General features: G+C 44.5%; 1 protein-coding gene across 1 annotated transcript; it reads right to left on the bottom strand.

Annotated features, from left to right (window-relative positions):
* Positions 1-2,819: 2,819 nt before the first annotated feature.
* On the bottom strand, positions 2,820-12,400 carry selenoi (selenoprotein I). The gene is made up of 10 exons (XM_054762645.1): positions 12,156-12,400; positions 10,940-11,008; positions 10,631-10,739; positions 7,156-7,230; positions 6,816-7,078; positions 6,631-6,739; positions 6,510-6,558; positions 5,799-5,979; positions 5,546-5,728; positions 2,820-5,451 (listed from the first exon to the last, which is right to left on the bottom strand). The coding sequence occupies exons 1-10, from the start codon at positions 12,210-12,212 to the stop codon at positions 5,344-5,346; spliced, it is 1,203 nt and encodes a 400-aa protein (XP_054618620.1). The 5' UTR covers positions 12,213-12,400; the 3' UTR covers positions 2,820-5,343.
* Between the last annotated feature and the right edge of the window lie 3,141 nt (positions 12,401-15,541).

Genomic DNA, 15,541 nt, shown 5'->3' with positions numbered 1-15,541 from the left:
CACTTTTAATGATAAAGACGTTACACGTTACTCGATTGAGTCTGCCTGTCTGTGACGTCAGCGCCAGCAGACAACAAAACGTAGCATGGCGGACGGCAGAGCAAAGAAATAATTAAGCCGCCATTGCGGCCCAGTTTGTGGAAACACTTTGGCTTTGGTAAAGAGGGAGGTGTTGTAAATAAGTGTTTGTAAGATTATGTAAAGGTCAAGTAAAATACCACGGCAACACGACAAATGTCTCCAACCACCCCCTAAGGCGCCATGGGATTTCACACAACGCAGGTTTCCCTGAAGTAGCAGGGAAACCTCCCGTTTGTTCAACCTGAAGAGATGTTGGATGCACTTCATTCAAATAAAATGTGAAAGCATTTGCGATTAATTGTTGTTTACTTGTTTGTTTATATCCATTATTCATTTACACCTGATTCCCTTACAAAACAAACAACGGGAATCTAAAAAACGTCACCTGCACTGTCGAGTATCCAGGTATTTACTTCACAGCCACGCTGGTTGAATATTTGGCTAAAAAGTTACTGCATCGATTCGGATCGTATCGTTCTAAATGAACCAACGTCATCCTTGACTCGTATCGTCAACCACAAATCATGATACGAATCAAATCGTTATTAAAACGAATCGTTAGGCCCCTATTTGTTCGTTTGGTCTCCAAAAATGTTGGCAAAAATATCATTTAGCATCAATTTGTGGGCCAATAACCATTTCAAAACACACCTGCCTTGTTTTGCGAAGCAGGTAAATAAAAGTTTGTTGGTCCAGTCATATTTTTTTACTGTACTTTTCTTAAAGTTCATGTTAAAATCTCGTCTTGCTCTCGTGGGCCTGATCTCATGCATCGTCTCATCTCGTGAGTTGGGTGTCTGGTGACACCCCTACTAAATAATAAAAGTCAATTGAAAAACGTTGATTGAATAACCTGATTTAATCTCATGTGGGCAAGAAGCATCAATCAACACGGAAGATAGATCTACTACGCCATCTGCTGGTGTACCAGAGTTAAAAACATTTTAGTATTCCTAAACGTGTGACTTGTGTTTATGAGTTTCCTTGAAGGTGAAGACATTGTTTCATACCTCTTTGCTGCTTCTCCTCCTGGCCTTCCATAGTGACTGCCACTATGGATCGGTTCTACGCATGTGCAGATTGCGTCTACATCCGGTCGGCCTTTTTTCGGTAATCATGTGTTAGGCAAGCCAAGTTGTACTACGCATGTGAACTCTACGTCCTACGTTGCCCAAGTGGGGTACACGTACCCCTAGCCGTACGCCAATTGTCATGGGGGTACTGAATAAAAATGAAAAACAATTAGCGCCTAACATTCGCAATTACGAGCGCACCTGAATGCCTCATAGCACAGAGCGCATGGTCATAGCGGAAAGAAGGAAGGAAACGCGGCACGAGGTTCTTCATTGTGAGTTGTATGAAAAAGTAAATCAATTTGATAATTCCGTTGTGTATTAAGAGTGTTTAATCTTCAAGGTTTAATTTATATTGGTGTTCCAATCCCCGCACTGTGAAAAGCTGTCAGTGTACGTGCTGTCAGCATGAGAGCGTGGAGATTCCCCGGAAAATGAAGCTTTATCGCTGCTTGGATGTATTTTTGCGCTTTGGATACTGCTTTATCATGTTTGTTCAACTTTCCCTTCCATTTTGGTAGCAAATTAACATGCACACTGAAATCATAGCCATTGCAAGTGGACAAAAGTGAAGCTCAAGTTCAACCCACTGGAACAGAAGGATCCCAACATCTGGCTGGAATAAATGATGTGTAGGACCATCCATCCATCCATCCATCCATCCATCCATTTTCTATGCCGCTTATCCTCATTAGGGTCGTGGGGGTATGCTGGAGCCTATCCCAGCTGATATGTTGGACCAATACTTAGATAATTTATTCATTTCCAAGGGAAATTCACATCTTATCTATTCATCAGTGCTCATGTAAAACTTTGAACGAGAATTACTTGCTTACTATAAAAATGAATTAACCAATTAATCATGCTTAATATTTCTATTTCATGAAAATTAAAAATGCTTTATGCGTTTAAGTGTGCAGCAGTGGGGGGTACATGGCTTCAAGTTAAATGTCTGAAGGGGTACGCGACTGAAAAGTTTGGGAACCACTGCTCTACGTCATCCATCCATCTGTTTTACGGCGGTCACAGAGCGCCGCGGCCCTCTTGTTTACGTGTGTTCCACAGCGGACGAAGATGCAAGCATCTTCGCCTCATACGCAAGAACGCACAGGCGACAGTCCGCAGGGAGACGGCAGGAGACAAATATAACGGCGAGCGATCTGTGAGGTCTGATTTTTTTTTGTGATGTATTACTCTTTTCAACGCATATTGTTTTAATTCATTTATTACTTTAATGTCCCCAGGAACTAAGCGGAACTACGTTCTTCATCACAGAAATCTGACCAGAACTGGACTTAGGAGACCAAGTGGGGGGTAAGTCGCTGTTATTGGACTACAATGCTGATGGGGTTGTCATACAACTTCATGTCAAAAAATTCAATCTATCCCTTTAAACATGAATAATACATAATACTGTACAGGCTCACACTTAGCATTAAAAGTGTACGTCCTGTGGTGGCCATTATCTCATCAATGTAACGTTACTGCCACCTAGTGACCACTTTAGAATAGTGTTTGTGGTTAAAGGAAAAGTGCGTTTTTGGAACGTTTCCTATCATCCACAATCCTTATGTGAGACATCAACACACGCCTTTCTCTTTTGTGTTCTAAAGATGTAAAAACAGGTAAAAAGAGGCAGCTAATCAATGCACGTAATGGGACACATCTTTTCCTCCTAGAAAGGCCGCTATTAAAACACCTCCAAAAAGCTCCAACAAGGTTTTATGGTTTTCTAACATGGAATAATTACAGTATTTTGGGAACTTCCTTCCTGGGTGCATTGGTGTCATATAACAACATAGAAAGGTACGCTACACCTAGCATTAGCTTTTCCAAACTAAAAAACAAAAACACAGCATCAGCAGCTCCAATATGTAGCGTTACCTTTCGCTAGTGGCCTGAGGCATTGTGAGCGAGTGTGTGGTGAAGCTAGTCGCTAGCCGGCTGGTAGCTAGCCGGTGTGGTGTGGCGAGGTGTCCATACAACAGTAACGTAGTTCTTGGGCGTAACAATGTTAATAACAATAATAATGTCACTGTAGCTTGGTTAATATGCAGGTCATGTTATGAAAATGGAGCATTGTTGGGGCTTTTTGGCAGTTTTTTCAGAAGGCTTTATAGGTTCGTCCCATTATGTGCATTATTAGCCGCCTCTTTTTATGTCTTTAGAACACACAGAAGAGAGACGTGTGTCATGTCTTACATAAGGATTGTGGATGATGGGCAAAATTTTTAAATTTCCTTTAAGCCTGTCTTGTTCATATGAGCTGATGAACTTGCTTCCCCTTTCATTCATCTAATCTTTTATAGGCAAACAAATCTCTACATTTTAGTTCAGCCAACATTTTTTGTTTGCCACTTTAACATCTTGCCTATTTTCAGTCACACTATGAAGGAATCTTTTGTATCGCTAAAAATCCTTTGACATAGAGTCAATTTGCTCATTTAATATCCTTTATTCTCAGTTTTTATGTTTTTAATGTGCCGTGCCGTTCCAGACCAAGTGCTGCCACCTGCTGGACGTAATGCGTTAGAGCACGTGGAGCATCATTGCGGCTTGGTTGAAATGCGACAGATGATGAACCACCCGTGGCTCCAATGACCAACGTTAGAGCTGAAGGCCAAGTGTGCAGAAGAAACAATACATTTAGATACTGTAAGAGTTGATAGTATTAGATAAAGCATTCTTAGTTATTCTATGCTTGCATTGGTTTCGCTTTCACCTTCGGCGAGACAAGCTTGCCCGCCTTTCTTTGCGAGGGTGGGGGTGAGGCCACCTTACCACAGCCGTGCGCCCTCGATTGACACAAGCCCGGACCAGTTAGATGCAAACACATAAATCACATCTGATCCACTCGGGAAGGAGTACGCAGCACTTAGACACTTCCTGGTTTTCATCACGACCTGTTGACGTGAGCAGGAGTCCAGCATGCTCTAATTTAAAAGATTTAAAATGACAGAAAAGCGTGTCTGCCTGATCTCGTCTTGGGAAAACCAACCTGCTCGTTTCAATACACATTTTGAGCCTTTTTGGTCCTAACTTTCTTCACCGTTGCTATAGAAAAGTATTTCCTTTTACCGTTTCCGTCTTCACAATAAAAGCACACATACGCAAAGTTTACTTTTACCTTTTTTACACGGTTGATCATAAAGTTGTTTATTTTCATCATCTCAACAAAGTCTGTGTGCTAATTAACTTTTTGTTCATCTTTTCTTGGTCTGCTTTCCTGTATGGCTCCAAGCAAAACCAGGACAAAAGGCCCGGTTCTGACCCACCATGTGAGCAGAGGAGGTGAGACGCTGAAGTTAACGTAAAGATGATTGATGTAGCCCACACGTACACCCCCGGACAGCGCCCTCTCCTGTTTATGTGCTTGAAACGCATGCAGACATTACTAGCTGCTCTGCACCACAAAACATAGATTTCCATCCGTTCACATATGGGCCAGCAGAGGGCACACAATCACTCGCCGGCGACGAAAATATTTTGTGTTAAAGTGACAAAATTACAAAAATGTCAAATAAAAAAAAAAAGGAGATAAGACGCGTGACAGCGACAGAGTGCTGGCGTTGTGTCCCGTGCGTCGGCTTGTTCCCCTCAGAGTGAATCCGCTCCGTCGTACGGCTTTTGGACGCACTCTTCATTAAAACGCAATCGCCTTGGCAACAGAACATGTAAACAACAACAAAGAAATTGGACGAATCAGCATGAAGACACGACACCTCGTAGGGGGAGGGGGTGTGGGGGAAAGCTGAAAAATGTCAGAGGTCACGTTGGTCAAGGTTTGCCCAGGTTGGAGAAAACACCGTAGAGGGAATAATCATTAGATCCATTAGTCATGTCTGCTTTCCCAACACAAAAATTACATTTCATTTAAATGTGGCGTTTTATACATTCTTAATATCATCTGCGTGTGTGCGCGCATGTGTGTGTGTGTGTGTGTGTGTGTAATTTCCCTAGGAAACACTTGCACCTCATTGGCTCAACAATGTGCACCAATTGTCCAATGAAGGAAGCCAGAGCCCCTGAGCTCGCCCAATCACAGAAACGAGAGGTGTGTGTGTGTGTGTGTGTGTGAGGGTGGGTGGGGCACAGTGTAGTTCCACTTGGTCCTCCACAGATGGAGAGGATGCGGTTTCCGTGGTGACGAGAGTGACGCGTCACTGAGCAGAGAGAAAGGGGGAGGAGTCTAAACCTCTGCCCCTTTCAGGCCGATTCGTTCCTCCTCCTGTCAGTCACTGCTGGGCTTCTTCAGAGAGAAGGCTGAGATGCCAAAGTGGCCGCTGAGCTGCTGGACCTTCAGATGGAACAGGAAGGTGGGATGCACGGTCACAGACCACCACAACGTAGCCCACCACGCATTTCACTTTGAAAACAGACAAAAATCTCACCACTGATACGCCGTAGTGTACGTGCGCTGCAACAACAGCGGCCGTCCACAGGTGCAATAGCAGCACCTCGTTGGACGCCAAGCCGGACAGGGCGAGCGCCACCACGGCGGCCATGGGCAGCAGCAGCGGCCAGCTGAACGCTTGGCAACGCGTGTTACTCATCTGACACACAATCAGCTTGCACTGCGACACACACACACACACTTAGATGCAGCTTTTCCTCTAATTGTTGGACTTGGAGGTGGACACCCACCGTGACATTGGCGAAGGCCGTCCCCACCATGAGGTAGAAGACCCTGGGCTGCAGCTCCAGGATGTTGGATGGAGAAAACAGCACCCACGTGGTGGACAGGAGGAAGAGGAGTGTGGGCGAGAGGAAAGGCAGCAGAGCTTCATACAAGCTGCTGTGCTTCAGGGAGTTACTGCGATGAGCCCTGAACACACACAGACCACAACGTCACACTGCTGCTACAGCTACATGCTAACTCAAGCACAATTACATTGTTACTGCTACAGCAACTAAATGACCTTATCAATGCTACGGCTACATGCTGACATAACTAAATTACATGATCAGTGTTACAGCTACATGCTAACATAAGCAAATTACATTAGTGCTACAGCTACATGCTAACATAAACAAAATTACATTAGTGCTACAGCTACATGCTAACTTGAGCAAAATTACGTTAGTACTACAGCCACATGGTGACAGTCAAAATGACATTATTAGTGCTACCGTAACATGCTAACATAAGCAACATTTTATTTTTAGTGCTATAGCTACATGTCAAATTAAGCAAAATTACATTAGTGTAGCAACTACTGTATATGCTAACATGAGTGAAATTACATTACTGGTGCCACAGATACATGCTAACATAATCAATACATGCGTACATAAGCAAGATGACATTGTTAGTGCTACAGCTACATGCTAATTGGCGACAGGTGAAAATGGTACCTGAGGACGTTGTAGAGGCTCATGGGTAAGGTCACAGTGAAGGAACAGGCTGAAAATGAGGAGATGGGTGACTTAAAGCGCTAAAGTGCTACATGTGATGTATTTTGCCATCAAAGCTCACCAATGATCATGAAGGTGAAAAGGTCTCTGTACAGGAAGTGGAACAGGACCGGCTGGTACCATGTTTCGACACCGACCACGGAGGTGACCACGTAGACCAGGGAGATGGTCTGGAAGGAGATGGGATGTGTTGGCAGGCATTCACATGGCAACAGTGTGTGTGTGTGTGTGTGTGTGCGTGCGTACCACTTGGCTGATGTCATATCCCCAAGGCAGAAACAAGATTCCTGTGTTGTATTTCTCCCAGTGTGACAGGATGAAGGAGAACAGCACCACCCACAGGATGTAGTAGAGCGTGTCTACGCCCACACCGCTCTCCCCGCGCCCAAATATGGAGTAAACCGTGGCCACGAAGAAGATGCATGCCCAGCTGTCCAGCCCGTGGTCAAACAGCTCCCCCAGTGGTGTGGAGGAGTTGGTGCGGCGTGCCTGTTTGCCGTCCACGCCATCTGTGCGACACAAAGAGGCGGCGTCACGTAGGGGCCAGCTCATGTCAGAGTACATGACAACATGTTACGCTCCTCACCGAGCGTGTAGGCCAAGAAGTTGAAGATCCCTGCAGTGACCCACACCCAGCTAGGCACGTGCTGATGGCCAGCGGCTGCAACACAAATGTTGAAATTTTAATCACACGTTTGATCATCTTGCTACATTCCTGACCCGTCTGCCTGCCGAGCAGCACAAAACATCTACCACAGCGAGAAGATAAATATTGGGTCAGCTGCAACATTCACATTCATGTTGCCAAGCACCTTTTGCCTTTTAGGACAGCAGATTCTGCTTTTTGCAGGGATTACCTTCCAGGACCACCAGCCAATGACAAACACATGCACATAACACATGGTTCACTCCCCGTCCATCCTCAAACCCTCCTGCTGGCTTGACCTTCACATCTCCTCTGATTTTGGATCAACATTTGCAATAAAGTGTTATATTAATAATTATGATTAATAATTAGGGTGCATGATCATTATCGGACTGATTATTATTGGATTGGGCCGATATGAGGGAATTATGACATCATACCGATAAATGCGATAACATTAAAACTAGCCCTGATAATCGATCATTTTTAAGAAACGCTCCAATGAGGCGAGATTACCCCCCTCCTATCTGTGACGTTAACCCCATCGAGCAGACAAAAAAAAATCTTATCACGAGGCCTGTCACGATAACAAATTTTGCTGGTCGATAATTGTGCTATAAATTATCGACGATAATCGATCATTTCCACCTTTTTTAGACCATATTATCATTAAGTTTATCACTCAGTGATCACTGTGTCATGTCACATTTGAGCCACGAGATGGTATTAAAGTGTAGTGTATCTCTGTGAGGCACAGAAGATGCCTACTATAGCACTTACGAATCGCATGGCGTCACCACGTCACATACCCTGGGTATCGTGAGCTCGCGCCGCCCGGCACTATACATTCACTTAGCCGATCAAACGCCCCAGCAAGCTCCAACCGCCGGGACGAATGCCCCACAGCACAACCACACTGGAACTGTGGCATTCGGCTTAGAAACTATCGCTTTTGTGCTTTCATTTATATTAGCATTTGCTTGCTAACTGCGAGCTAGCACTCAGTGTATTCAGTCACTACGTAGCTAGCCCCCGCCTCCACGTACTGTGACAAAGACGCTGAATAGCTGAAGGGAGACTCACTCTTTCCCTTAATTTGACTATACAACCATACTCTGGTTCTCCTGATAGTAGTGATGTGGTAGTAGTAATGTCATGATATCTGATTAGGACAAATCAACAGGTACAGTTGGTCAAATCCTAATTTGTTCCCGGTCCTTCTTACCTCCAGGTGTGCACAAATAACACTTCAATCTAAAATTTTAAAAAAGCAGATATAAAAAAAAAAAGTTGTCTGGACCATATTGGTCTTGCTAAGGAGAAAGTTATTGGTATCGGTTTAAAAAAAATAAAAAAAGGTATCGTGCATCTGTAGTTGTAATCATTGAATTAGATTCAGCTCTTCAATATGCCCCACACACTTGTGAAACACAAGCACTCAGCAACTCACCACTAACAATAATAAGATGAACACATAGAAGTTCAATACTGTAAAACATGTAAAAATGGCTGTACATTTCACCTGTATTATCACATATTTGAGTGTGATGTGTTTTCTGCGGAAAACACATCGTATTTTCAGGGAGGAAACATTTTGGAAAGTGATTTCTGTGACCAAAAATCCACAATTTGCAGGGTTGTAGAATTTGTGTACTCAGACTGTATGTACAGCAATGACAACAAATGACTGCTGTCTTCAAACAACAAAGTCTACTGTAAGTGATAGCGTGTCTGCAGGAATCCGTATAACGTCCTATCATGCACACTTCAACACATTTTAACAATGCTCCATAACATCACTGATGTGTTCAGGGACACTTTGCCCTCATTCAACAGACGTTAACTGCTTTTATAGATCCTTGACCATTTAGCTTGTTAGCTTTGTTTGTAGCGTGCAAACAGAGGTAATTAAAGAGAGAAGGGGACAATTGTAGCATGCGTTGCAACTAGGGATGTCCCGATCCGATGTTCGGGATTGGGATCAACTGCCGATCTGCTGTATTTTGAAGATCGAATAATATCGGCCATATCTGCCACGAGATCGGGCCAATCCGGTTACCATATCACGTTCGTAACTCTGAGCCACACTCCAACATGGCAGGTGTGGTAATGCGCCTCAAAGCTGGTCGCCACTCGACTCCCGCCACCCGCAAGAAGAAGCAAACGCAACAGCGCCATGCAGACATGTCCGCGGTGTACCGTGGTTCCCCCTCGTTGTGCCCGTACTGCTGTGTCATTGTGCGGGGAGCTACTGTACGTGGTGGCCACGTGATCGCTTGATCACTCTTTGACCACCTCACTGGCCATCTAGACATGTCAGGTGTCAACTTATTGTCACCCCCATGTGAGTAATGGTCTCACCTGGGAACCCCAATGAAACATTTCTGGCTCCGCCACTGCTCGTACGGGCAGTGCTGCTCTGACCGCTGGTTGTTTATACTAGGGACCGTCAATAAATACCTATTGCACTGAAGACAGTTTGTTGTCACATATTCTAAATCACACTACAAATTGGTCTATCACCGCATCAAATGATTAGTCCCACCCTAAAAGTATTTTGCACGTCCATTTTTTCCAATTTGATCTTTTATTGGGTTAGGGAGCTGACTCACAGAGGTTTCTTACAAAAGCCAAACAATATTGTTGGTCTGCTGTGTTAACAACAACAACAAAAAAAGTACAGCAATACTTTGGTTGCATTACTTTTAATGCTTTAAGAGCTATTTTCATAACCATATTCAATTCCACAAATTAATGTTTGTAACAAAAGCTTATTATTAAAAATAAATAAATAAATAAAACGGTACCAGATCGGATCAGCAAGACTATAGAAAAAAATCAGATCCAATCAGAAGAATGTGGATCGGGGCATCCCTAGTTGCAACACTCATTTTCATTGCAATTGTAGATCTGAAATCTGCCCGCGCCCTTTGAACGGAGTATAATATACAAGAAACTATAGAAATGATAATTTTTAAAAAAGACAACCATTCACAGCCTTTACGGTCCAGTGCACCGTCGTGTGAGGTTACATCTTTGGAGTTGCATCTCACGTTACCTGTAGAGACTGAGGTCGAAACTGAAACCGACAAAATGCATATTCAAGCAAAGTCAGGCCAGGGTTGACCAAAGTGCTGCACATTACGTGCATTAATTTCCTGCCTCTTTTTTTATATCTTTAGAATACACAGAAAAGAGAAAGATGTGTTTTTACAGTGCACTTTTCCTTTGAGTATAGAATAAACAAACTGTAGGTTATCTAGTTAGTTCGGCAGCTTGCTATGCTAGCAGTGATCCCGTAGCATGTGCATTAGCAATGTAACCAATGTATAATAGGAGTGTAAAGTTGACTATAGGGAGTGTCTTTTCAACGGATCGTGTGAGCTGGTGTGGTGTTACTGCTGCTGAAGCGTACCTGAGGCACTGAAGTCAAAGTCATAGAAGGCCAACATGAGGAAGTTCACCACGAGGAACATGAAGCCTGTGAAGGTTATGAGGTTTGGAGCCAACCACCTTGGTAGAAACTAGAGAAAGAGAAACACCATCAGATGACCTTGAGTCTTAAAATGATCATAATAAGGTCAAATAATGACTAAAGATCACTTTAACGGCACAAAATGTTGAAGTGGAGATTTCCAGTTGCATGTGTTTTTGGTTTTTCATTCTTTTCTGTGTTTGGAGTGTTGGACACGTTTGCGCCCGTTGGCCACCGTACAGTTCTCACCTTAACCACAAAGTTCCAGAAAGGGTGCATAATGTAGACGGACAGCGGATTGGAGTCCACGGCACTGTACTGCAGACACAAACACATGACAGTCAGCACATGTGTTAACTGCCTTACCAAGCTCAGTCAACCGAGACTAACACGGTGGCGTGTGACAGCAATTATTTTCCTATTCACTACTAGACAAACCTGAAGCGTGCTGGCACTATGCTAATCATGCAAAGCGGAAGAATGACAAACCACACTACTATCACACTATTATCAGTACAGCCATCATGTGATCACACCTTCAGCATCAAACTGCTGCCTTATGCCTTAATATAGCACATTTTTAAAAAAAGAACGTACTTCTTGTATGACTTTTATTAGACACACTTCCCTCTCAGCCTGCATGTCGTGTTGCAAACTAACCATGTGCATCTTCTAAGTCCATGACCTTGTTAACACTATTCAAACCTGAACGCCCCATCCTTGTGTTGAGTGCACATACTAGCCAAATAAATCATGCTTAGGGCGCATGTAGATTTGCTTGAATGCAAATAAGAGTTTGACTGGTAAATACATGTTAAAAACATTACCTGCAATTTTCAAGGGTTTCTCGATGGTGCAGGCAATAAAACACAATAATAACGTAAGGTTCTAAAAGCATTCAATAACAAGATTGTGTGTTAATGTTGCTGTCAGGTGCACACCCCATTTACTTCTCGGGGTGTGCCTGCACAACAAACATTCCATTTTAAAGCTTTTCCAGCAGTTGAACGTTTTGTATGGCAGGGACAACATTGTCTTGAGCGTCGAAATAGTCTAACAGTAGAAAGAAAGTCTAAAAAGATATGACACATAGTCAAAAGACGAGCTAACTGTTAGCATTTGGACCAACAAGTCAGGCGAAACATGACATACGAAATTGCACTTCCGGGACACGCCTGCAAAATAAAACTCAAACAAACGAACCTTCAGCTCCAAAAAGAAAACACACACACAATAAACGACGATGGTTCGTGGATGTAATCATTACATACATTGGTGGCTAAGTAGATAGTAACTTTCAGTCCGCGTATGACCTCAAACTATGTTTTGTTATTTTTCAAAAGTACAATAATGTCCGGTATGACTTTAATTCGTCGTCTTGATTTAAAAAAAATGACGTGCAGATTGTGAACGCTCACATACACATACACGGATAGCGGCTAGCTTGCGAGGCTAAGTCACACACCTTGTATTTGTCGAAGCCCGCAAGCTGCTCCTGGGTCACGTACTCGTACAGAGCCATTGTGGAGCAGTCCGGCGCCGCGATAACGATAAACAGCCGATTACTCCCTTTTTGTGGTGAAAATGTTGAAGGTGTAGCCGCCGATGCGATGTCAAGTTATCATGGAGCCACACCGGCGGACTCTATCGAACACTCAACACATTCGCTCGACACTGGGGCGGATGAGCCGCTCCTGCTGTTGCAGACAAGGAGAGCACCTTGGCTCACTACCGCCACCTCTGGCATGGGTGACCATGAACGCCCCCATCCGCTCTCTGCCGCCGCCTCCGGCCTGGATGACCACATCCACCATTCATTCAAGGGACCACACACACATTTCCACACACTATTCCACGAAGAAACACAAGAAGACAGTGGGCCTCATTCACGAAACGTTCTTACGCACAAATGTGTTCTTAAAGCCTTCTTACGAAGATTTTTGGCATTCACGAAACATGTTCTTAACTCACAGTTCTTAAATCTAAGAAGAAATTCTACGAACGCTCAGGAGGACTCTTACGCACAAGCAAAGCTTGCACTTTTAATGCACAATCGCCCTCATGATGGATTTTGCAACCTGATCCCCAAAAATGTAGTGCAAATAAAATATCCCAACAATTATTTATCATCAAAACAACTAAAATATACTCCATGGATAAATATATATTCAAATCCCAATTCATAAAAAAAGGCTGGCTGGACGTGCGCTGCGCAGAGAGAGAATGTAAAGGGACCATTAGATTTATTTACTGAAAGCGACGAATATTTGATGTCCTGCTTCAGGCTTCAGGCGTCCCTCTCTGTTCTTGCAGGTGTGCAGGATCATCAGAATAACATCGCAATGAAACGTGGTGTGTCTATTGCGCACCTAGCACCCCCAGATAACGACATGCGCCCCCAGCCACGTCTTGAGCCAGAGCACGGGGCTGCTGTATTAATTCGGCAGCGTCTTATCAAATGTAACCACAGAAAAAATACATTGTCACACACAAACTATGTATTTTGACTTTATTTTTCCATCATGATTGTGTAAATATTTTCTAGAGTTTCCGAAATGGTTTGGTTTCTGATTGATGGCCCGCCTCCCGTTTCCTCCAGATCCCTCCGGTGCAGTCCAATCTTTTTTTTGAGTCTATTTTAAGTCAAAACAGTTCTTTTTAACCTCTGTGGTGGTGCGTTTCTCCGTGGAAACGGCATTTATGTTTCCTGCAATGGTGCTCCATGCCGACTCTTTTTGGATGGCCTGATGAGCGGTGGATACACGTGAAAATAAGGTGGTCTTGTGTTCGCTCACTCCTTGTAAAAGCACCTCTATTTCAGTAGAATTGAAGTTTTTCTTTCGATTGTTGTCCAGCTGCTTCTCAGTCTTGCCCTTGCGCGTTGCCATCTCCGCCTCCAGCTGCCTGTTGCGCACGGCACATTTTTTACCTTATATAGGAAATAATAGGCGGTGACCTATGCAAATTAGGGCTCACATGCACGGCCATCGCAGTTGGCATTCATCAACCTAAGAACACCGGTGCGAACGATTATCCCTACTTAGGAACGTGTCGTGAATGTGGCGCAGTTTCCAACCCGCGCCTTAAGTACACTTCTTAAGAAGACTTTTAAGAAGATGTTCGTGAATGAGGCCCAGTATTCGTACGTATTCCACCAATTGTTCTATTTACTAATTGTTATAGCTGTCAAGAATATTGTGTTAACGGTAGTAACTAATGTATTTCATTAATTACTGAAAGTTAATGTTTAGTGTAACGCTTGCGCATCACGTCAAGCCTAGACAACCGCGAGATGCGTTCATAGACACTCCGGAAATCCCTGGAGCCAGGCCTGAGGGAGGGGCTCCCAGGTGAGCGCCTGGTGGTCGGGTCTTCACTCGTGGGGCCGGTGCAGTGTGTTTTGGGTGGCGGTCAAGGGCGGGCGCCTGGGCAACCTGGTCTTCGGTGGCCAAATCTGGTTCTTGGGACATGGAATGTCACTTCTCTGGTGGGGAAAGAACCCGAAATTGTGGGAGAGGTTGTCCTTTGGGGGGGTGCTCTGGGAGTACGGGATTGGTGGCGCGCTACTACTGTATGTGCCATTCGGTCCTTGTGCAACCGGAGCAGGAGCCTGGTTCACATTGCCAGCAGTAAGTCAAACCTGTTTCCAGTGAGCGTTGGCCTCCACCTAGGCTGCCCTTTGTCACTGATTCTGTTCATAAATTTCATGGACAGAACGCAGCCAAGGCATCGAGGGAGTCCAGTTCGGTGGCCTTAGGATCTCGTCTCTGCTATTTGCAGACAATGTGGTCCTGATGGTCTCATCGGGGTGTGCCCTTCAGCGTTTACTGGGGCGGTTTGCATCTGAGTGTGAAGCTTCTGGGATGAGAGTAAGCACCTCAAGTCAGAAAAGGGTGGATTGTACCCTGCGGGTTGGGAATGACGTCTTGCCTCAGGCGGACGGGTTCAAGTATCTCGGCATTTTGTTCACGAGTGAGGGAAGGATGGAGTGTGAGGTCGACAGGCAGATTGGCGCAGCATCTGCAGTAATGCGGTCGCTGTACCGGACCATCGTGCTGAAGAGAGAGCTGAGCCGGAAGGCAAAGCTCTCAATTTACTGGTCGATCTACGTTCCCACCCTCACCAAACAATACACTACGTCCAAGATCATCATTTCAGAGTTCTTTTTGTACTGACACCACCACCAGCTTCTCCTCGTGTGCTTTCAGAGTCTGTAGGAGCACAAGTAGTAGTAATACTGTAGTACAGGGGTCACCAACGTTCTTCCTTGTGAGAGCTACTTTAACAAAATCAAAATGGCGAAGAGCTACTCATTTTTGTAACATTTCTTTTCAGAGCTTATTTTAAACCCAAACAAAGCGAACATGCTTGTTTTACCAGAACATGAACAAAATGCTGGTGTCCACAACTCACATGTTGTATTTCACAATGCATTTATTTCTACTGTTCTTTCATTATTAACTGAAAACCTGAATGAAACGCAGGCTTGCGGGCACCTCATGTGGTCGTGGGGGGCTACCTGGTGCCCGCGGGCACCACGTTGGTGACCCCTGCTCTAGTACTTCCTGCCCATGTACACAAAGTACTAAAGTATCTATGTGTTTTTTTTACCTGAGGTTCCTCAGTTTTTGTTGCTTCATCAGTGTGCTGCTCGTCCACGGGTTCTGTTTGGTTCTGCAGGTTAGGCGGTGCCGATGCCGTGAGGATGAAGATGAGTCCAAAGATGAAGGCCAGGAGGATGATGGCCACCAGGAAAACCTGTATGAAAAGCAGGCTTGCAGGCACCTCATGTGGGGGGCTCACATTGGTGACCTCTGGGCTAAATGATATGAAAGGGGAACCACAAAATTT

Source organism: Dunckerocampus dactyliophorus, chromosome 19, assembly GCF_027744805.1.
Source record: "Dunckerocampus dactyliophorus isolate RoL2022-P2 chromosome 19, RoL_Ddac_1.1, whole genome shotgun sequence".
In the NCBI taxonomy this organism is placed as follows: Eukaryota; Metazoa; Chordata; class Actinopteri; order Syngnathiformes; family Syngnathidae; genus Dunckerocampus; species Dunckerocampus dactyliophorus.
This window is presented reverse-complemented; position numbering and strand designations above follow the sequence as displayed.